This window comes from Pongo pygmaeus, chromosome 2, assembly GCF_028885625.2.
Source record: "Pongo pygmaeus isolate AG05252 chromosome 2, NHGRI_mPonPyg2-v2.0_pri, whole genome shotgun sequence".
Classification (NCBI taxonomy): domain Eukaryota; kingdom Metazoa; phylum Chordata; class Mammalia; order Primates; family Hominidae; genus Pongo; species Pongo pygmaeus.
In genome coordinates, this window is record NC_085930.1 from 68,251,293 (window position 1) to 68,275,031 (window position 23,739).

Below are 23,739 nucleotides of genomic sequence, written 5' to 3' on the forward strand. Positions count from 1 at the left end.
ATCTGCTCTGACCGATGGCATCCCCTGCCCCAACCTCTGTCTGGAGACAATCCTAACACACCCAAAGAGCAGAGCTTGGCAGGGGCCGATTCATACTCACAGCCCACAAGGAAAGGCGCAGGAGGGAGATGAAGAGGGGGGTCCGATCCCAGCCTGAGATACAGTGTACCAGCAGCCCGCTGTCATCTACTCAGGAACCACAGGAGAGGATGCCCAGGAGAGAACCAGACATGGGCCGATAAGCAGGAAGTACCACTACCCTGGCCTGGTGGAGGGAGGCAGGCCCCACCAGCTTCTGTCTTCCCCAGTGGCCTCCCCACTGCTCTTCTCCAGCCTAGTCCCAGAAAGGGGTCAGTGGCAGGCGTCTGGCTTTGTAGCCTCCTTTCTTCCTTCTGGCTATAGTTCTCAGTGTACTTCTGGGGACACAGTGCAGCCTGCACAGTCCACTCTGCCCAGGTCATTTAGGCAGGGCTGACATCCCTACCCAGTTTCTCAGAGGGCACTACAAGTATTTTTTTGGGGGGTAGCGGGAGTGGGCAATTTTTCAGTGTGCAGGGCTGCATGAATTACAGGACATTGACTATCCCTGGCCAACTCCAACCACATGCTAGTACTACCTTCCCCACCTTCTAGTTTCTGCAGCACCCAACATGCCAGACACACGTTTCCAGAAGTGCTTTGAGGGGTGATACTGCCCCCAGCTAGAGAACCAGTGCTTGGCTCCAGGGGCTGGCATGTGACTTTGTGGGAACTCTCCCTCCAGCGACTAGTTCAAGGATGGGCACTTAACCCAAACTGGGCCAATGAGCATGAGCTCAGACTTTTACTGGAACTCCAGAGACTGAGGCAGTCTCCACTGGGGGAACTAAGATGGTGGGAGACAGGTCTGGAATGGCTGCCAGCCATGAGGCCAAGACAATGGTTTTGAGAAACAGAGAAAGATTCTTTATGATGTTCACCTGGCTCTGTTCTTGGGCCTTCTTGGTTCCATAAGCCAATGCATTTCCACTTGTTTGAGCAAGTGCAACTCCTACAGAAGTCCTGATTGCTACCAGGGATTTAGAGTCCGTCTGCCCTAGAGACATTGAGCAAGCCAGGCCCATCCAATCAAAACAGCCAAACTGGGTGGAGGACTCTGGAGAACAGGGCCTCTACAGGCTGTGTGCATCCGCTGAGCAGCCCGGATTGATTCTCTCATCTCATGCCTCATCTTTCTGAATGAGAGGCCCATCCTGGCCCCACACACAATGCTGATGTGCAATGCTGAGCCAGTGTGAAAATACCCTGTGCACGGCAGAGATGGTAATGAGTTCTTAATTTTGTTTTCCAGGATTCTGAGGACATGAAATAAAGCCACCAATGGACAAATCCCACCCAGCCTCTGGGATTCTAGGAACTCCCCAAATCCCTCTCCCCAGCACAAAAGTTAGGTGTGCGACTCCAACAAACATACAGTTGAGGCAGAATGAACTGGGAACTCCCCAAGGGTGCAGTGGCTCGAGGGCTCTGGAGGAGACAGACTCACCATCACTGTTAACTAAGGAAAGCAGCAGCTTCAGGTAGTTTTGTGTTTGTTGCACCAGATCCCAACACTGTTGGAGAAAAGTTAGAAGAAATGGACACTAACTCACATTTAGAATTTAAAGTATTTAAAAAATAAAATGCCAAGAGTTATTCTGGGGCAACAACTACACAAGGTCCTTGGTTACAGACCACAGGTTTTGAATCCCAGATAATCTGGGACATTCATGTTCCATCTCCAGCAGCTCCTACCACCTCTCCCTCTACCCCTCAGCCTGTGGACCCCCTACTCGGGCGGGGGGTCTGACCCAATGTGAGAGTGAGGAACAGAAAGGGATGCTGAGGCCAGGGTGACCCAAAGCCCCTGGCCCACATTAGGGTCCTCTAAGTGCTGGGCTCCTGGTGTGGCTGTCCAGGAAGTCAGTAAAGGTAAATGAAGAGCCCTGAGGCTATGGCCAATGTCTCCAAATGGCCACATAAAGATTCATTCCTTCATTTGCCATCACATCACAGAAACTAAAACATCAACCTTTTCAAACATGCTTCATTTGCTTTTTATTGCTATTTACTGCATACTACCTTTTGATGAATAATAAATGGAGTCTGTCTGGCAGGGAAAGTCTTTAAAAAAGGAGGCCCATGAGGTGGGAGACGGAAAATTAAGCAAAAGCCTTAAAGAGATGAGAACCTCTGTTCTAGCCCAAGTGCAAGGTCTAGTCCAGACCCTCTAAGAAACAGCCCACTCAGAACCTGGAACTCCATGGAAGGGCCTGACCCAGTTTTACGGCACCCTTTTCCCTAGCTGGGGCAGCCTCTGTTCTCTTAAGATACAATTGCTTAGCAGTGTTCTGGGGCTGTGCAGAGAGGGTGACGCATGCCAGCAAGACAGCACTTCCCAGGGGGAGGGGGAACACGGCACCTGTAATTGGAGTGGCTTTCCCAGGAATTTAAAACAAGCTCATTTACCTGACCCTCCCACGCCCCTGGAGAGTTCTGACCCACTTTTAGTGACTCCAGAGACAGGTGCTATAGTGCTGTGCTAATAAAGTCATTATCAGCAGCTGCACAAGGGGTCTCTCAACTCATCTGGCTCAACGTGTCAGACACACCATTGCCAATGGAGCAGTGATTCTCACAGGGCAAGGAAAAGCAGGAGAGGGAGGTAAGAGCTGCACTGCACCAAGCCCGGTGAGCGTCAGGTGGGCTGGGGGAAGACTGCAGCAGCCGGGGAGGGCAGGCCCCGCCGAGGACAAGAAAGCTGCAGAATGCCAGCCACCATGACAGCTGTCTGGAGGAGATGCTGACCATCAGAGAGGGGCAGCAAGTTCCCAGGGCTGGGGCAGGAGCTACAGGCTGGGGAGGGCTGGGCTGGTAGAGGCCCAAGGTCACACGGCTGAGCTGAAGGATAAATCCAGCCCTGCCAGACTCCAAAGTCCACATTCTTAATCACTGTAGGTACTCTTCCTATAACACCAGAGTAAGAAGCAGAAGTCTGAGGGAACTGCTCAAAGTGAGGACCGAGGAGATATGCTAAAAAAAAAAAAAACTAGGCTCGTGCCTGACTCTCATCCTATGTGCTTCATGAAAAAGTCTCTGGGAGCTGAGCTGAATGCCATGCCTCTGCTTATGTTTCTATGCCTAGAGTACTCTTTCTCCTGGTTGGCAAACTCCTATTCATCCTTCAAAGGCCCAGCCCAATTATCTTCTCTTTGGGGTTTCTGTGACCACTGGTGAAAACTGTAATGTAGGTGATGGTTACGTTGTTGCCTCTTTTCCTAGTCTAATCCCCACGAGGGCAGAGGCTGCTTTGGCATCTCTAAGGCTTAGTGCTCAGGGACTAGGAGGTCATTGCAGAATGTTCTTTGCTGCTTGTTCATAGCTGGGGCAATGCTGAGTGCCTGAGAGACAGCAGCCCCAGGGAGGGGTCTTAGGACACAGAAAGAAGGGGCATACCTCTATGGAATTCAATTCGGTTACATGGAGGGCAGCAAGACACATGTGTCCTGCCACAACTGCTCCTATCATTCATTCATTCATTCATTCAGTGAGCCTCACACTGCATGCCTCCTGAAGGGCCTGGCACCAGGCACACAAGGGTGAATATGACCTCAGCAATCATGGAGTCATGGGAGAGGGAAGACAAAGCTAACCACTGCAGGTGTGCAACTAAAAGGAGACCTCTAGGATGCTGTGCAACCATGTGACTGGAGAGCCAAGCTTGATCTGTAGGGACATCAGAGAAGGCTTCTCAGAGGTGATGACATGAGACAGCAAAAGCAACAGAGAAAGGAGACACGTGTTTCTGGCAGAGAAAACAGCATGTGCGAACCTGGAGAGGGCTGCCTTTTTTTTTTTTTTTTTTTTGAGACGGAGTCTCGCCCTGTCGCCCAGGCTGGAGTGTAGCAGCACGATCTCGGCTCACTGCAAGCTCCGCCTCCCAGGTTCACGCCATTCTCCTGCCTCAGTCTCCCGAGTAGCTGGGACTACAGGCGCCCACCACCACACCCGGCTAATTTTTTAGTAGAGATTGGGTTTCACCGTGTTAACCAGGATGGTCTCGATCTCCTGCCCTCGTGATCCGCCCGCCTTGGCCTCCTAAAGTGCTGGGATTACAGGCATGAGCCACCGTGCCCGGCCATGGGCTGCCTTCTTAAGGAGCTGAAGGGAGGCCAGTGGGGCTGCAGGAAGATCAGCTGGTCACAAGAACAGGCAAGACCAGACTGCATGGAGCTGGGTAGGCCATGTACAAGTTCTTGCATTGTATTCTGAGGAAAATGGCAAGTCAGTGGTAGGTTTTAAGGCAGGGGTGACAATGATGGCCCTGCTCTATCATTTTAGTGCTTGCTATCTGAGCACTTCATTTCTAGTTACTCCTCAGTGAGGCCCCATGTTCAGCTGTGAGATGCACTGAGACAGTGGTGGCCTGAGCTAGGCACTGCACGGGAGACGAGGGCAAGAAGGATTGCAGTTGCACCAGGGGCAGAGACTAGAGAACCGATGGGAGCTGGTGATGGATGTGGTGGGAGCAAAGAACTCGAGTTTCAGGTGTGAGCATCTGGGTAAATGGTGGGCCATGGCCAACTCTATTCTGGACAGCTTGAGTCTGAGGGGCCGCCTGAAGGGACATGTGTGAAAGGTGATGCAGGTATGGATCAGAGAGGCCTGGCCTTGGGCTCATGGTATGGACAATGGATGAGATCACCTGGGGAGATGGTGAAAAGGAACAGGGTACCGGCACCCCAGGGCTTTGCGGTTAGAAAGGGCAGAGCCCACACCCAGCCAAGGAAGAGGATGCTAGGAGCCCCAATGAGACAAACAGGTCGAGCAACACCGAAGAGGTGGCCTCTTGGGAGGCGCCTGCCTGCTGCTACACTCCAGCCCTGCTGCCTTCACGCCTGGAAGTTTATCAGTATTCACTTCCCTGAATTAGCTAACTAGCAGCCTCTTCATAATTATCATTACAATCTGTCTGGTATTTCAGTTCAGGAGTCCCTTTCAAGCAGTGATCATATTTGAGCCTGGCACAACTCTGAAATAGGTACTGCCAACACCATTTTCAGGGGGAAGTGAGGTCATTTGTTCAAGGCCACAGAGCCTTGCAGGAAGGGCCAGGCAAGCTGGGACCTAGATCTAGGGCCTGCATCTACTAAGCAGAGTACCTCCTCACACGCACAGGACCCCTTCCTAAAGAGGCAAACATCCTTGGCGGGACCAGTGCCTGGAACTGTCACATCTCATTTGCTGAGTAGTTCATCAGATCCAGTTTGTACCTGCATAAGGAGAAAAAATGGTGCCGGAAGGGACCAGAAAGAGGGTGGCTTGGGGCAGAGTCTACTTGACCTCTGCATGCAGCACATAAAGAAGGAAGCCTGCCGCTTCTTTTATCTACTCAGTCTGTCTAGGCACAGCCTGGGACATGAGACCACAGCACAGGTACCCGAAACCTGTTCCTTCTCCAGGCTTCCAGACCATAACAAACAACTGGTCTGCTTTCCTCCCCAATGCTCCCTCTCTTGCAAACACCTGCATAGGGGAACCCTGACATCACCCTACTTCATACACTCAAACAGTTGCTGTGAGCATAAACCTTGTGATTAGGGGCTGGATATATATAGAGAAAACAAGATGGACCTTGCTGCTATCAGGACAACAGGGTACTGACACTGGTGATCTAGGAGCACCCAGTTGCTTAACATAGACGGGTCAGCCTTTCAAAGAAAGAGAGATCTCAAGGCTGGGTGGGAGCTGTCCAGACCTGGGGACAGGGGAAACTAGCAGGGAGGCAGAATGTTTTCTGTTGCTCACTGGCTCAGTCTTTCAAGTTCTAGGCTCTGTGCCTGTTTCTGTGCTGGGATATACAAGCTGTGGGTCCCTGTCCTCCAGGATTTCAGGGAAGCAGATCTCTAAATCAGTGACTACAGCTCAGTGGAAAATTCCATGATGGATGTGCCCAGGGGGTTAATGGGAATATAGATGCAGGCATCCAACTCGCCAGGGATAAGGAAGAGGCAGATCAGGGAAGTCTTCCTGAAGCAGACACTCGAGCCAAAGCCTGAAGGGCAGTATGTCAGCCAGACAAGATGAAGCTGAGAGGTGGCAGCCAGGCAGAGGAACAGGACATGGGAAAGGTCGCAGAAAAACAAAACTACTTGTTCTGTCTGAAGCAAGTGGCAAGCAAAGCTGCTGGCAGCCTTCAGACTGTGTGGGCTAAGGGTAGAGATACGTTTCCAGTAAGACTAGAGGCCCCTTCCATGGTGTGCGTGACGGAGAAGAGCATGGTGGAAGTAATTTTAATGTTTCTATAATCAAATGAGGTCAGGCAGCTCTGTACTTCCTCTGGCTGAACACACATTTAAAAGGAAAAATGTAAAAGTAACTAAAGCCCAGATCTGGAATAGCAGACTCTATGAGGTCCTCTGGAAACAGAACCCCCTGGTGGATGCAAATCTTTGAATGAGTCACGTTCAGAAAGCTTTGATTTTCTGGGACATGAGCAAATCAGCAGATAGTTGAACAGACATGCAATTCCTCCTTTCTGAGAGGACAGAGGGCCAAAGGCATCTGAGTGCACACGCCAGCCCATCAGGCAAACACACGAGGGCCTTGTGGGGCAGCCATCAGGAGTCTCCTTGGTCATCACTCCCTTAACCTGCCCTCAATGCTTGAGTGAGGCCCCTCACCTGATACTGGCTCCAGTCAATGTTCAGAGAGTGAGTCAGGAAGTCGGGGATGCTCAATGGGGCATCAACGTAGTCCTGGGGACAAAAAGACTCCTGTGAGATGTGGGTTGGCCACCAGAAGAGGCTGAGGTGATGGGGAAGCTTGCAGTCCTGAGGCTGTGACTACCACAGGCAGTGCTTGCCTTCTCTGGGCCAGATACCTGTGCTACCTGGGAGTGACAGCTTAAAAATCAATGTGACCAGATCATTATAGCTGAGTAGGAGTTTTTCAGTCGGACATTTGATGTCTGTTGCTGAAACATGCAAGATCAATATGTGTTCAGCTTCCGGCAGGTTTCCCATAGCCTGCCCCTACAGGCTGGGGAAGGCAAAGAAAGCTGCCCCCAGCTTTCACACAGAGAGTACAGAAGGGAAGGGCTTTTCCTATCTTGTTTCTGAAAAATTCTCTTAAACAAAAGAGAAATAAAGGGGGGAGGAAAGTATAATGATGAAAATTTAACATCTATATACAAGGAGAAGAGGGAGAGGAAGACAGAAACAATCAGGGGAGAAAGGAAAGAGGGAGTTATTTTCCCCAAAGACTGCTTGTTGTTCTCCTTGGCCTCCCTTTACAAAGAGACATAGATCCAATTTGATGTATGTTATTGCTCGTACCTGCTTCCAGTTAAATATGAGCCCTTCTGCCATGTAATCCCGATCTTTATATTCCTTGAAAAATTCACAGCCTAGAAAAGAAGGGCAAAGTTATGACACCTCCCTTCCCAGCCCAAAGTCTTCTGAGACAGCCCTGGCCAGACCCAGGTCTGAGTGCTGTGGAGAGGGGGCCACCAGCTCACACTTCTCCAAACTAGTGGCTCCAGTGAGGCCAAGGCTGACATGGGTGGGCAAAAGCCAGGGGTGAGCCTCTAGAGCCCCTCTGGTTTCCTGGCTGCATGCCTTTTCCACGAGGCACCACCTGCTCTCAGCCTCTTTGTAACTTTCTCCATCTATGCTCACTGGTCACCAGTCACTTCCCCCACATTGCAAGTCCCTTTGTCCTACAGATCTCTGTAGTGCCAATCCCAGTAAACAAAAGCATGACTCACAACGTGTGGCACTGCAGCCCAGCTGCAGAGGATCACTCTTCCTCATCTCTAAAATGGGGGCAAATAATGCTAGCCTTGCAGGCTTTTAGTGAAGACTGAACATCTTAACATACTGGAAAGGCCCACGGACAGTGCCTAAAACCTGGTGCTCAAGAGACACTGCCATGCCCAACAAAGCAAGCAAAGAGGCACTTTTCTATATTATTTGGTGGAAAAATCATAAGTAACTCCACTAGGACAAGCCCTCAGGAATAGAGAGAGAAACACTGGAGAGAATAGGGCTTTGGCAACATTCCCAGCTTAAAATCTCAGCTTTTTACTTAACACTGTAACGCTGAACAAGTTGTTTAATGTCTCTAAGCCTTGATTTTGTCATTTGTAAAATGGCTGTTTAAGGATGACATAATACATATAAAACACCTAGCACAGCACCGGTCCAAGTGACACTCAAATGGCAGCACACTATTGTCATCACGCTGCCACTGCAACAAGAGCCCACAGTGCCAGCCCACAGCTTGAAGTCAACTACTTTGTTCTGCACTTGGGGTTGGCCTCCTTGGTCAGAGAGAATGTGTCTTGCCCCCCAGGCTGTGGCCTGCCCCTGCTGAGTCTGACCATAGCACAGTGAGCATCTGGTCCTCCAAGGAACTCCTGGTGGCTTCAAGAAATACGGTGGGAGAAGGCACTTGGCTAGCTTGCAGTTATTCTCAGCACCTCAATCAGGGCCTCTACACAAACTTCAGACAGCACATGGCTTTGGCCACACCTCCAAGTCTGGTGAGGTCCCAGAGGCAAGAAAACAATTGTCCAAATTCAGGGGAAGTAGCCACAAAGAAGATTCACATGGAATGTTGCAGCAACACTTGGGTCAAGTTCCTGTCTGAGGCCACCTCAGGGAAGATAGGAAAGCTTCCCTGGAGACCCAGCCCATGTTTTCCAGAAGTGGCTTTCATTCCATACACACCCTACACTCTAATCCCCAGGCCTCAAGAAGTCTGGAAACCATCCTCAGCCATAACACTTTAGCCTATTCTTGGGAGCCTCACTGGGAGAAAGAAGAATTATAGATCTCAGACAGAGGCCCTGAGTTATGAGCCCAGGTTTAGGAGAGACAGCAATTATCCCTCAGAGCTCTTGTGAAGTGCTGTTTTCCCAACTCTAGCTGCTCAAATCAACACTGCAGGCCTTAGGCTGAGCTCAGACCCGCCTATGATGTAGAAGCAGTTTTTGTGAGAAACGGAATTAAAATAGACTCTACTCAGGGCAATGCCTAATGTTCATTACCTGAATAGGCTTCTGAACCACTGTCAGGCAAGAGGAGAGGGACCAAAAGCAGGATGAGAAGTGCCATTCACTCAAGGAGGAAACAAATTAGATTTGTGCTGCAGAATTTGGGCCCATCTATTTTGGTGTGCTGAAAGAAATGATCCCAGAATACTTCTCATTTCCAAGGGCCCAAGATAGTGTGACACATCTAGAGCTGAGACTACTGAGTACCTGTTTGAGCCTCAAAGTCATCACAGGGCTCAACTGAGATTCCTTAAACAGCATCAAAGTGCAGCTCATGACTTGGTTTGGATAATAGTAATTTTATATCTTTTTCTTATTATGAAGTAATAGAAGTATGTAAAAAAAACCACAAGAACACAAGTCTATCAAATAAAAAGTGATTCTCCTGTCCCCCTTATTTGGGTGTGCAATGGTGTCTCACCCCATCTCCAGCTTTTTTATTTTTATTGATCCTCATTACCTTCCCTAACACACACACACTGTCAGATGCAGTACATACAAATTTTGGTCTCTTTTGATGCCTTTTATTTGTTTTATTTGTTTTTGTTTTTATTTTTGTTTTGAGATGGAGTTTCGCTCTTGTTGCCCAGACTGGAGTGCAATGGCACAATCTTGGCTCACTGCAACCTCCGCCTCCTGGGTTCAAGCGATTCTCCTGCCTCAGCCTCCCGAGTAGCTGGGATTACAGGCATGCGCCACCACGCCCAGCTAATTTTGTATTTTTAGTAGAGATACAGTTTCTCCATGTTGGTCAGGCTGGTCTTGAACTCCCTACCGCAGGTGATCTGCCTGCCTCGGCCTCCCAAAGTGCTGAGATTATAGGCGTGAGCCACCGCACTCCGCTTTTGATGCCTTTTATAACAAAAAAAGCTTTGGGGAAAGCATTCAGGCATCTTAACATTTTGGCACACTTCCTTTTAAGCCTTTTTTATAAGCACATTTTCCTTTACTTAGTTGAGAATATACTATGTGATTCTGTATCCTGCTTATCTTAAGCTTTGTGACGTTTTCCATGTCAAAAAGTGTAAGCATTTTCTTTTTTTTTTTTTTTTTGGTAGAGACAGAGTGTCACTGTTTCCCAGGCTGGTCTTGAACTCCTGGGCTCAAGCAATTTTACTGCCTAGGCCTCCCAAAGTGCTGAGATTAAAGGCGTGAGCCACCATGCCCAGCCCATTTTCGATTCTTCTATGACTATACAATATTTCATTCTACTGAGGGATGTGCCATCATTCAATCATTATTCTGCTTAGTGAAAACATTTCTTGTTTTGCTATTACAAATAGACATATGGTAAATGTCCTCAACACCAAGTGGCTGAATTACAGCCTAATGACCAATTATTAGAAAAATACCTGGGTCAAAGGGTGATAACATTTTGGGAGTCTTGTAACAAGTTGCCAAACTACAGCAGAAAGGACACTGTGCTACTATTTTGGAGCAATGGTATTTATACTTCTAGCAAAACTATTTTTTCCAAACCAAGTCCTACTTGGAACCTAAATTTAAACGAAGTGATGCCTGGTTCTTCAGGCAGTGCAAACCTGCAGAGTTCAGTCTGTGGAACCCCCGAAGCATCTCCTGGGAGCTGGAAACTATGTCTGAAAACCAGCTATGGAGTTACCCAATGGTTCCAGTGTGGACCCCCTTAGGTAGGATACACCCATCACTGTGGATCTGATACTGCCAAGCTCACTCCAGCATCGTTATCGTTAGCAGCAGCAGCATCATCATCATCATCATCATCATCATCATCATCATCATCATCATCATCTGCATCAGCCCAAACTTGCTTTTAGGGAAGAGGAGGTTCCCTGAAGCTTTCCCAACTACTCATCATTAGGCCTGTTATTTACAGGACACCTATTATAGAGGGGTCTGGCATACACCTGTTATAGAGGGGTCTGGCACTTCACTCTGAAATAAGCACCATCATCTTCATTTTATTAAGGAGGAAACTGATGCTCAGAAGGGATACAGGACTTGTTCAAGGAGACACAGTGCTAGGGCTGGGATTCCTGCCCAGTTCTATGTGGCATCAAACACTATGCTAGCAGAGAACAGTGAACAGACTCAGGCGAAGTCCCCTGTAGAGGTGCTGGGTTACCAGGGGCTGGAGTTTGGATACCACCAGCTTGCATATGATGAGGACACCCCTCCCACAAGGCACTAGATGAACCTGCCTGCCCTTGCTCATGGCTATGTGGCCCCGAGATTGAGAAGATAAGGTCCAACACAACACTAAAGGCAGATGCTGGTACTGAGAAATAGGAGAGAGGTTTTAAGGAGAAAGAGTGTATTACGCCCTGTTGTCTGCTGACAACATCTTGCACTGATGTTAGAGGTCCTTGGCCTCCCCTGTTGAACAGGCAGGTATTACCAGAAAACATGAATGCTACACACTAGACCAACAGCTTTAATATCCAGTGCAGAGAATACAGCCCTGGCCACAGGTTGCACACACTTTTATGTGCCAGGAACAAATGCAGCTTTGTGGATACCAATGTGCTTTGCAACATGGTGTGGCCACTGTCCAGTTACTGGGAACATAGCAATTATGTGTTCTTCTACCACCAGAATAGCCTTGCCTGGGGCAATTTCCATAAATAACTCAATCACTTGAAGACATGCACCCAAAGGGTGACATCCACTCAGGCTAGAGCAGCAAGTGTAGTTGCTCACACAGAGTACTAATAATGTCATTTTACACTTAAACAGTATTTTCATGCACAGACCACTTTCATATACATCACAACTGAGCTAAATTGTTCCAAGTTCCTGAGAAAACTTGAGGCTCGGAGGAGTGAAGTACTTCACTCAAGGCTGTGGCTAGGACCAGTGAGTGACAGTACTCAATCCCTAGACCCCTTGAGTGGAAAGCCCCTTCCCCAGGACATTATCCTATGCTTAGTGTGGCCTGTGACTGGGAACCAAAATGTCCTACACTGCCTGACACAAACCCTCAAGGAAAGCTCCCAGGGCACCAGTGTAACTAAGTAGAGAGGGCTTGCTCATGGCCCCCCAGGTCCCCAGTCCTAGGATGCCTGCCACTAGAAGAGAGCCCCCTACCTGGATACGGGATGGAGAGGAGAGTGAAGTCGGCATAGCGCTGGGCTTTGTCCACCTTCTCAGAGGAAGTTACACTACAAGACAAGGACACAATGTGTTACAGTGTCGCAACACACACACAAACATACACCATTCCCCAAATAAGGGTTATAATCACAAATGAAGCTTCTGCTAAAAAACTATTACTCAATGTTAATAATTTCCTTCAGCAGTGCCTACTTTGTACAATTAAGAACTATAACTTCACCTGGGTGTATCGGCTGGAGGTCATGTTCCCAACATGGAGAAACCCCATCAAGACCAGCCTGGACAACATGGTGAAACATTGTCTCCATCAAAAATACAAAAAGTTAGCTGGGTGTGGTGGCATGCTCCTGTAATCCCAGCTACTCAGGAGGCTGAAGCAGGAGAATTGCTTGAACCCAGGAGGCAGATGGTTGCAGTGAGCCAAGACTGCGCCACTGCACTCCAGCCAGGCTGACAGAGTGAGGCTCCATCTCAAAAAAAGAACTCTACCTTCTCTGCCCCTATTCCAACATATCAAGCAAGGGAAGTTACTCCCCCCTCTAATACTACAGCAAGCCTCAGTCAGAGCCTAAAGGTGGAGAACAACCTTCCACCTGACCCCAAAATGCACACAGTGTAGCCACTCTGACCCAGGAGTGAGATGAGAGCCAAATAATATGATCCTATGGGAACCCTTTTTTTCTGCTCTCCTGTCTTCTCTAATAGTCACTGAGCCCACTTCTAAACAGGGTGAACAAATAGCATCTGAAAATAAACACTGGGGACTCTGACAGATAAAGGAAGGGAGGAATAAGGCAATATTCAGATCTGCAGACAGGTGAGCTCTAACTTTAGCCTCAGTATGCCTTATTTTCTAAGACCACCTTTTAGGATCATTTAAAAACATTTAAAAATCATTTAAAAAGCAAAATTTTGGAAACAGTTCCTACAGTCTCATCACTAACCCAGGCTCTATTTTTTAGTTTTCACTTCTTATATTTGAATTTGGTCCATATGTGTTATTTTTACATGACAGCAGTCACTGAAGTAAAATTTGAATATATGCTGATTTTTTTGTTCAATTTTAAAAGAAATTCTAGGACCAGGCACAGTGGCTCATTCTTGTAATCCCAGCACTTTGGGAAGCTGAGGCAGGAGGATTGCTTAAGGCCACATGTTTGAGACCACTTTAGGCAACAAAGTCTCTGTCACTATGAAAAATAAATTTAAAAAATTAAGAGATTCTAATCTGCCACATATGGCATAGAACTTGGAGCCGGAAAAAAAAATACAGAGATATGTAAGAGAAGATGGCAGCAGAGCACTGGGTAGAGACTGATGGCTGCCTCAGTCCCTAACATACAACCTGAGCAATCTACTTCATCTCTCTGTGCTTCACTATCTGTAAAAGGGGGACACGGGTACCTGTTTTGTAGGGCTGTCTGAAGATACAGTGAGATAATGTACAGAAAGTCCTTTGTAAGAAGGCCAGAACGCAGTGACAGCTACATACTAACGCAGCCCTGCAAATCTGTACACATTGCCTCTGCTCATTTCGTGGTGGGTGCCTATACTTACTTCATGCCAAACTTCACCTTCTTGTTCTCCACCATCAGGTCACAGATGTATTTGACTGACAGGTATCGAAGCAGCTTGATGTCATAGCCTCTGACCTTATCAAAAAGATGCGTGTCACCACTTCTGAAATAAAGAGTCAGAGGGAGAAGTTACATGGCATGTTCACTCACAGGAGCTTAGGGGTGGGAACTCATTCAGGGAAGTATGGATGTCACTCTTCTCCAGAAGCTGGGGCATGTGCTAGGTGGACGCAAGGGTGCCAAACAGGACAAATGATTTCAGAGAGGTTGCAGGGAAGGTGACTTTCTAAGAGATTACCCCAATCTCTGGAATGTATTTCAAAGAGGAGCAATTTGCAGGTGGAAATGAAAAAGGACTTTCTGGCATTGCTTGACATTAAACCAGGAGACTCAAGATGATCTCAGCGTTCTAAAATGCAGCAGGCTGGTGGCTGATAGAATCTTTCGGTTTCCATTAGAATTGATCACCTTCCACCCCCTCCTTTATGACCATTTTTAGCCACATGACTTGCTCATAATGTAGCAGTCTGAAATTCTTGTAGAGATAAAGTTTTTAGAGCTATTTTATCAACTGATTATGAAATACTAGCAAGTAAATTCCCTCTACCTAGCAGGCCGATGAAGCAAAGAGAAAGATAAAATTTTTCTATCTCAATGCTGCCTTTTGATCAGCCCTGCAGATATAGGCAGAAGTAAAAAGCATAAACAGTCACCATTACTTTTTTATTTTTTAATCCACACTGCTTTGTTGTCCCCAGCAGTTTCCTTGCCAAGAACAGTGTATGCTGAAGATGGTGACCTGGCTGGGCAGAGGTCACTTGATCTAGGGAGAAGAGCCAAACATTCTTGAGCACAAGCCAGAGCTGCTGCTTTCAGAGCTAACAGGCAGAACCTGGGCATAGCAAGATGCCCTTTCATGAAATGAACTATGATTTGGGAAGCTGATCTTAACTAGGGTGCTTGTGTGCATTCCAGAGATGCTTGACACCAGTTAAAGACATTCCACGTGGTACAGACCATGCAAAGGAGCTTTTCTAAAATATCCTGTAGTATTGTTTTCTAGAAACATTTGGAAAGGGGATAGGAAGAGTGTGAACCAGCCCATTTCCTCCTTTTATAGAGACTCAAACTCCTGTTCTGTACCAAGTTCTTCTTATGTGTAGTACCAATCATGCAGCTGTGACACATCTGGTCTCCAAATGTGCCTTCCAGGCTAGACCTCATGTCTCCTATGTATGGACTGTAGCCCTTGCCCTGTGCCTCAGTACCAGGTGTACTGGGTGAGATCTGGCAGGTTGGTAGTCAGCATCATAGCTGCAAACTGGCAACTCTGTGGGGCTTTAAAACAAATACAGATGTCTGGGCCCTATCTCAGGCCTGCAGTACCAGGAACCCCAAGAGTGGGATGTTCTCTGTGAATCCAGATGTGCAGTCAAGATGGAGACAGACTGCTCAGGTATATTTGGCTGCTACCCAGTGGACTTCAACAGCCCTATTTCAGGGGCACAGACTTGGCAGACAGAAGAGAAAGAAGCCAATCCACTCACCTGAACCAGTGACAAATACCCACAGACAATATGAACATGGCCATCTCTGGCCAGACACCCCATCTCCAACACAAGCCCCTGACCACAGCAACCCAGCACTGACCGAAGAGCACAGTCCTCCTCCGTGACGTCCTCCACATCTGCCCAGGCATCATCTGCACCCCCTGCCAGAGAAACCTATCTGTCAGTACTGAGGCTGGTGACCCAGGGCTCCACACAGGGGCCTCCTCACCAGCCTCCTTCCCCGTAGTGCCAAGGTGGGCTAGGCCTACATGGCTCTACTCCTAAGGACACACTATGCCCCGATATGCCTGGTAGTCTTCACCTCTAAGGTAAACTCCTGTTTGTCTCCTGGTCCCTGATCAAAGGAAGGCCCCTGATCTCCACCCAGCCCACTGAGACCCCCTACCTATACTACTGTGGCCATAGGTGGCTATTCTTTTTTTTTTTTTGAGACGGAGTCTCACTCTGTCGCCCAGGCTGGAGTGCAGTGGCGTGATCTCAGCTCACTGCAACCTCCACCTCCTGGATTCAAGCGATTCTCCTGCCTCAGCCTCCTGAGTAGCTGGGACTACAGGCGTGCACCACCACGCCCGGCTAATTTTTTCTATTTTTTAGTAGAGACGGGGTTTCACCGTGTTAGCCAGGATGGTCTCGAACTCCTGACCTCGTGATCCGCCCACCTTGGCCTCCCAAAGTGTTGAGATTACAGGTATGAGCCACCGCGCCCGGCCCAGGTAGCTATTCTCTATGACTGGGTTCTCATTCTACATCAGAGGATGCTGTTCAACATTCACCTGAGAAAAAATAGTTGTAGCCTGAGCGTCCATACAGCTCTCCCCATCCAGCCAGTGTGGCCGACCTGCAAATGTGCTGGGAGAGAAACAGCATTTTCAGGGTCAGATGGTTTTCTGAAGCATGCACAGTTGAAGGAACACCTGGGACTCCTCTGACTCTTCCAGGCTAGCATAATGGGCCCAGGAGCACTCCCCAAAGTTTTATCAGCATCAAGGCTGCCACAATCAGTCAGAAGATCCCTAGTACTTAATCTACAACCTCTACTGAGGGAGTCTCTCTCCCAAACAAGAGGTGCCAGTGTTACCAACAGGATCGGATCAGATTGGGTGGTTGTTGCATGTGTACCACGTGCTGGACATGGTACTGAAAAACCCATCATCTTCTCACTGAATTTCACAACAAGCCCATGAGGGATATGTGGCAGGTGGCATGCATTGTTGCTGTTACACAGATGAAGAAAAGAAAAATGGGCTAAGGGAGGTTAAGTGATGTGTAAGGTCACATAATGAGGGGTAAGCTGGGATTTGATCCAAACCCACTGACCTCTATGTGCTTACTGTGATTTGGAACTGTTCAGTGTAGACGGGAACAACCTTTCTAGCGGGGGTGAGGGGTGGGTGAGAAATGTTTTAGAGGCTTCTTTTCCTCATCACTGAAGGGATCGCTGTAAGAGAATTCTAGAAACAGGCAACTGGCACAAACTTCAATATCTAATTGTAAGGTTACTTGTTTAAATAAATAGTGTTTGCTGAAATCTAGTTGGGTGGGGGGAATGGGAGGAGATACCTGGTGATGGGAAGGCAAACCAGCCCAGAATTTAGCTAAAGGCTAGGAGAACATGACCCTGTTACACTACAATGGGAAATGGGGAAGTTGTGAGGTGACAGGGAGTGAAGCTCACTGCTGAATGGGTCACACAATGTGCAAATGGAAAGTGGATCCCTGGAAGATTGCCAAGTACCATCTGAAGGCTTCTCCTTCTCTACCTGTAAGATAATGGGAAGGAAAGTTTTGCTGCTACAACAAAGAGTTGTGCGTGGGAACCACTAGGTCACTTTCTGGCTCTATCTGAGGTAGCAGCAGACTAGGGGTGGGGACAGCAATAGAAAAGCTACCTGGATATAACCTGGGACAGAGTGAGGGGCTTTACTGGTGCTGGGGCAAGAGCTGGTTTGTGGAGAGGTTGTCCTGGAAGCCTACTGAAGAAGCCTACCTAGGGCTGGCATTCCTGCTGGCTTAAGTAGGATGTACTCCAGTGGGGGTCACTTAACTTTCTGTGGGTCTAAAAGCAATTTGAAAATCTGATAAAAAGTATGAACTATCTGCTGAAAAAAAAAATATGTACACATCATAATCTACTGACATTTCCAGGGATTTCTGGACTCTCTCCAGTCCACTGATGAACCCATCCCCAGACCCTGTTAAAAGCCCTTGCTTTAAGAAGTCAGTCAAGTAGTGAGGAGTAGAGTGGATGTTTCTGCAGGAAAGGGCTGAGGACCTCTAAGACTCCAAAGAAAAGGGGGAAGTTTGATTTCCAAGAATCAAGACGTTGGCAGGGTGTGTGGCTGCCTGTTCCACTGGCATTTGTATCATGTCCACTCTCCCCACTTCATCTAAGCTGCTAAGAGCTGACCTCACTCTCCTTTGCGTTATTTCTGTTAAATCTTTCAGAGCAGATAGCTGCCTTCTTTTTGGCTGTTGAGTTCTGAGACCCTTCTTCTGTTCCCAATTCTTCCACATCCCTTCTATTGACCTTGTCTTTTTATTAATTGAGGCAGCCAGACCTAGGCCAGCAAAACCCGAGTCAGATGGAGAAAAACAAGTTGGCCAAGTCCCCAAGTGGGGAACCAGCCTCTTCAGGAAGGCCCCTGGGGGAGGGCTGACCCCTCCTGATAGACACCTGTTCCTTTGCCTCATGGTTCTGACTCATAACCCATCATCTCTGCCCTTTAAGCTGGCTCCTGACTGAAAATGCAAGATCTACCCTGAATGCTCTCCATTTACCTAGTTAGGAATGGCCTCTAATACAGTCTGTGGAAAAGCACTCTGTATGATTTGCCGATTTAGTAACCTCTGACCTCTGCTCCCCACCTCTTAAACAAAAAGAAAGATGAATTGTTCCAGTTTCAATGGTCTAAAAGCCAGACACAAGTGTTTGGGGAGAAAATGCTTGAACTGAGCTTTGAAAAATTATTTAATATACTTTAATATATTATTTAATATACTTTACTTAACCCATCATATCTAAAACATTATGTCAACATGTACATCACTTTTAAAATGAATATTTTACATTTTTTCTATTAAATCTTCAAAATTTGATGTGTATTTTACACTTAAAACATATCTTAAGTAGGATGCGAAACTTTGGGCATTGGCCAGGTGTGGTGGCTCACGCCTGTAATCCCAACACTTTGGGAGGCCAGGGTGGGCAGATCACTTGAAGCCAGGAGTCTGAGACCAGCCTGGCCAAAATGGTGAAACTCAGTCTCTACTAAAAAGACAAAATTAGCCAGGGGTGGAGGCACGTGCCTATAATCCCAGCTAGCTGGGAGGCTGAGGCACAAGAATCGCTAGAGCCTGGGAGGCAGAGGTTACAGTGAGCCAATATGGCACCACTGCACTCCAGCTTAGGCAACAGAGAGAGACTCTCTCTCAAAAAAAAAAAAAAAAAACACCTTTGGCCATTTTAAGGGAAATGTGGGCTCATTTCAAAGTTGTTTTTAACAACAACAAACTTTTATATTGCTTCAAGCCTTAAAAATTAAATTGAAATGGGCCAGGCACGGTGGCTCACGCCTGTAATCCCAGCACTTCGGGAGGCCGAGACGGGTGGATCACGAGGTCAGGAGATAGAGACTATCCTGGCTAACACCGTGAAACCCTGTCTATTAAAAAATACAAAAAATTAGCCGGGCATGGTGGCTGGCACCTGTAGTCTCAGCTACTCAGGAGGCTGAGGCAGGAGAATGGCGTGAACCCAGGAGGCGGAGCTTGCAGTGAGCTGAGATCGCGCCACTGCACTCCAGCCTAGGTGACAGAGTGAGACTCCGTCTCAAAAAAAAAAAAAAAAAAAAAAATTAAATTGAAATGAAGTAAAATATAATCCTTAGTTCCTCAGTTGCACTAACCACGCTGAACTGAGTTTTGAAGGAAGCAGAATGCAAGCATTTCTTTTATCTTAAACGTTAGATTCAGGGGTACACGTACAAGTTTGTTACATGGATATACTGTGTAATGCTGGGGTTTAGACTTTTATTTAACTCATCACCCAAATGGTGAACATAGTACCCAATAAGGTATTCTTCAACCCTTGCCTCCTCCTCCTCTTCCTCTCCCCTTTTTGGAGTCCCTGGTGTATATTGTTTCCACCTTTACGACCATGCGTACCCGCTGTTTAGCTCCCACTTATGAGAACATGCGGTATTTGATTTTCTGTTTCTGCTGGAAGCATTTAAGTTTTAAAAACTTTTGTGGGTACATGTATTTATTTATGGGGTACATGAGACTTTCTTTCTTTTTTTTTGAGACAGAGTCTCGCACTGTCGCCCAGGCTGGAGTGCAATGGCGCAATCTCGGCTCACTGCAACTTCTGTCTCCTGGGTTCAAGCAATTCTCCTGCCTCAGCCTCCGGAGTAGCTGGGATTATAGGCGCCCGCCACCATGCCCGGCTAATTTTTTGTATTTTTATTAGAGATGGTATTTCACTATGTTGGCCAGGCTGGTCTCGAACTCCTGACCTCATGATCTGCCTGCCTCAGCCTCCCAAGGTGCTGGGATTACAGGCATGAGCCACCGTGCCCGGCCGATATTTTGATACAGGCATACCATGCATAACAACCACATCAGGGTAAATGGGGTATCCATCACCTCAAGCGTTTATCCTCTATGTTACAAACAATCCAATTATACTCTTATTTTTAAATGTACAATAAATTATTGTTGACTGTAGTCACCCTATTGTGCTATAAAATACTAGATCTTATTCATTCTAACTATATTTTTGCACCCATTAACCATCCCCACTCCTCCCCCTTGGTCCTGTCAGTACCCTTTCCCAGTCTCTGGTAACCATAATTCTACTCTCTATCTTCATGAGTTCAATTGTTTTAATTTTTTTAGCTTCCAAATAAGTAAGAACATGTGAAGTTCATCTTTTTGTGCCTGGCTTATTTCACTTAACATAATGACCTCCAGTTCTATACATGCTGATACAAATGACAGGATCTCATTATTTTTCATGGCTGAATGGCACTCCATTGCGTACATGTACCATATTTCCTTTATCCATTCATCTGTTGATGGACATTTAGGTTGTGGAAGCAAGCATTTCTTAAAACACCTCTCTCTCTTCCTCAACCTGGCAGAGGTTGGTGTCCCTAAAGTATTGTTGGTAATAATGCTGCCACCATCATACTAGCTCCTAAGTGCCTACTGTGAGCCGCATGTGTGACCTAACACAGGCCTCTCTGCTACAGGACTTCTCAGAGCCTTAACCGTATCAACACACATTTATCAATCTATTTTATGAATCTAGCATGTAGTATTTCTAATTCTTATTTGACAGAGAATGCTTTTCACAAGCATATCCTTAAACTGCTGTTCTATGGAAACACTGGTTGGAGTATCTCCTGTGCAACTTCTAATGACAAGCACTGTGCTACACAGGACGGTACTCTTTAAAATGAAGCTGCAGGCCAGGCGTGGTGGCTCACGCCTGTAGTCCCAGCACTTTGGGAGGCTGAGGCGGGCGGATTACCTGAGGTCAGCAGTTCGAGAGCAGCCTGGCCAACATGGCGAAACCCCGTCTCTACTAAAAATACAAAAATTAGCTGGGTGTGGTGGCATGCTCCTGTAATCCCAGCTACTCGGGAAGCTGAGACAGGAGAATTGCTTGAACCTGGGAGGTGGAGGTTGCAGTGAGCCAAGCTTGGGCCACTGCACTCCAGCCTGGCCGGGCTTGGTGGCTCACGCCTGTAATCCCAGCACTTTGGGAGGCCAAGGCGGGCGGATCACAAGGTCAGGAGATCGAGACCATCCTGGCTAACACGGTGAAACCCCATCTCTACTGAAAATACAAAAAATTAGCCGGGCGTGGTGGCGGGCGCCTGTAGTCCCAGCTACTCAGGAGGCTGAGGCAGGAAAATGGCGTGAACCCAGGAGGCGGAGCTTGCAGTGAGCCGAGATCGCGCCACTGCACTCCATCCAGCCTGGGCGGCAGCGCAAGACGACACCTCAAAAAAAAAAGAAGAGAGAGACTCCATCTCAAAAAAAAAAAAAAAAAAAAAAAGCTGCAATAACTTTCGGGAACATGAAAACTTTCCAAAGTGGCAACAGCTTTAAGATCAATTTCTAGGACCTAACTTCCATACACACTTTTCCCTAAAACTGATCTGCCGAAGAAAGCCTTTGGCAGAGTCTCCCTTCCTTCCTCCCCTTTCCCAATTTACCAATTTACAAAAAAGGCACAACAGGGACTGAGACAACAGTCAGACTCTCCCCACTGCCCTGCCCTTGACCACTGAGGCACTCAGACACCAGCTAAAGGAATGAATAGACTGAATTCCGCTCCCTTCCCCTCTGAGGCTCTCTGTACGTTAGCCAAGTCCACTCCTCTTGGACCAATTTTTGCCCAGTTGCTACTGGCATTCGGAATTTCCCCGCTCAAACGTCACAATGGCTCTCCTAGCAAACGCAGAGCCACCTCCTTGCTCAGCGTTCAGCTGTCTTCATTCAGTCCCCTCCATCCTCTGCCCTGATGTTGTACCCTCTACTTAGGGAAGTTACTTAGTCACTCTGAACCTCTGTTTCATCTGCAATGAAATGGGCACATCCCGTACACCAAAAGATAGGCAAAAATGAAACCAAACTGGGGAGCCAAATTAACAAAAGTCCTTAGAATTATAAGCTCCATGAGAATAAAGATTTTTGTCTGCTTTACATGGTGATGTATTTTAAGGCCTGAAGCAGTGTCTGGCACATAATATACAATAAATACTTGGTGAATTATATAATTGAAAGAATGGAAAAACAATGTATGAACTCATTTGATTTAATCTAATCCATATACCTTTGAAATAGGTGATTATTATTCTCATTTTATAGGAGAGGAAAAGGAGACTTTGCATAGGCAGGAAATAAGAGTCAGGATCTGAACCTAGGCAGTCTGGCTCTAGAACACGGGGTGGGGTACGATGGTGTGACCATCTCTTCCCTACCTAGAACCATCCTTCAGTCAGAATTGGTCTGTTTCTCTGGACTGCTTCCCACAACACCCAGTAACCACCCAATGCTTGGCTACTAAATGTTGAGGGAAAAAAAGACCCTATACTTTGCAGTAAGTCAGCTACCCCAGAAGAGAGTCTTGGAGCATGAAGCTATGGTATGGGCCTTACCTTGCCCTTGAACAGGATTACTGGGCAGACAAACCGTCCTCTGCACCGGGCCATCTTGCTGCGGTGGATGAGGTCTTGCAACTTGCTCACCTGTATGGTACTCTCAAACCTAACACACAGGCAAGAGAAGCAGATCAAGCTGACTTTGAAGTGGGCACTTTGTGTATATGTGTTTATTCACACAGACCCCCATACTAGATCTGTGTACATAATGCTTGCTTGAAATTAAATGTCATTCCTAAATTTTATATCATCTATCATCTGTCTGTCTATCTATCTATTTTTTTGAGATGGAGTTTCACTGTTGTTGCCCAGGCTAGAGTGCAGTGGTGCAATCTTGGCTCACCACAGCCTCTGCCTCCCAGGTTCAAGCAATTCTCCTGCCTCAGCCTCCGGAGTATGCTGTGACTACAGGTGTGAACCACCACACCTGGGTAATTTTTTTTATTTTTGGTGGAGACAGGGTTTCACCATGTTGGCCAGGCTGGCCTCAAACTCCTGAACTCAGGCGATCCGCCCACCTCGGCCTCCCAAAGAGCTGGGATTACAGGCATGAGATATATATTAAGTTTTTCAGGAAAAAAAAAAAGTGCTAATTATAGGTATTAAAACTTAAATCACTCTGATTTCTGAACCTTTAAGATAAAAAAAAAGTGAGCTAAACTGAAGACACACAAAATTCAGAAATATACACAGAAAACTGGATATTATGTCTAGAGTGTCCAATTTTTAACTCTCGGGATAAGACCTGGTGCCCTAGCGACCCTCTCTGGAAATCACAGGACCATTTTTGTGACTATTTATCTATTTTATGCATAACTCTGAATATGTATTTTTGTGATCTTTTAGAGCAAGCAGTCCCCAAGCCCTGGGCCCCAGATCAGTACGAGTCCATGCCCCATTAGGAACCAGGAGGTGAGCAGTGGGCAAGTGAGCATTACCGTCTGACTTCCACCGCCTGTCAGATCATCAGTGGTGGCATTATATTCTGATAGGAGCTCGAACCCTATTGTAAACTCCGCATGTGAGAGACTGAGGTTGCAGAGAATCTAATGCCTCATGATCTGAGGTGGAACAGTTTCATCTGAAACCATTTTCTCCACCCTGCCGTGGAAAAACTGTTTTCCATGAAACCAGTCCCTGGGGCCAAAAAGGTTGGGGAGTGCTGTTTTAGAGGGCAGAATGAGATGACGTTTCTTGGTCCACATGGCTCTAGGCCTCTGCTTTCACAGTCCATATGGCCAACAGCGCAC

The 23,739-nt window shown here is 47.2% G+C and overlaps 1 protein-coding gene across 13 annotated transcripts in view; it reads right to left on the minus strand.

The window, feature by feature from the left end:
* Positions 1-23,739, minus strand: part of MTMR14 (myotubularin related protein 14) — a 53,263-nt gene that overhangs the window by 17,405 nt on the left and 12,119 nt on the right. For 4 of the 13 annotated variants that reach the window (XM_054474157.2, XM_054474188.2, XM_054474148.2 and 1 more), the window contains 9 exons: positions 22,487-22,595; positions 16,091-16,166; positions 15,397-15,457; positions 13,727-13,849; positions 12,143-12,216; positions 7,356-7,426; positions 6,702-6,776; positions 1,526-1,592; positions 101-186 (listed from right to left, as the gene is read on the minus strand). In XM_054474157.2, coding sequence (XP_054330132.1) covers positions 101-186; positions 1,526-1,592; positions 6,702-6,776; positions 7,356-7,426; positions 12,143-12,216; positions 13,727-13,849; positions 15,397-15,457; positions 16,091-16,166; positions 22,487-22,595 — 742 coding nt within the window. The remainder of the gene's footprint in view (positions 1-100; positions 187-1,525; positions 1,593-6,701; positions 6,777-7,355; positions 7,427-12,142; positions 12,217-13,726; positions 13,850-15,396; positions 15,458-16,090; positions 16,167-22,486; positions 22,596-23,739) is intronic. The other 9 variants (XM_054474186.2, XM_054474194.2, XM_054474189.2 and 6 more) reach the window with 3 other exon arrangements.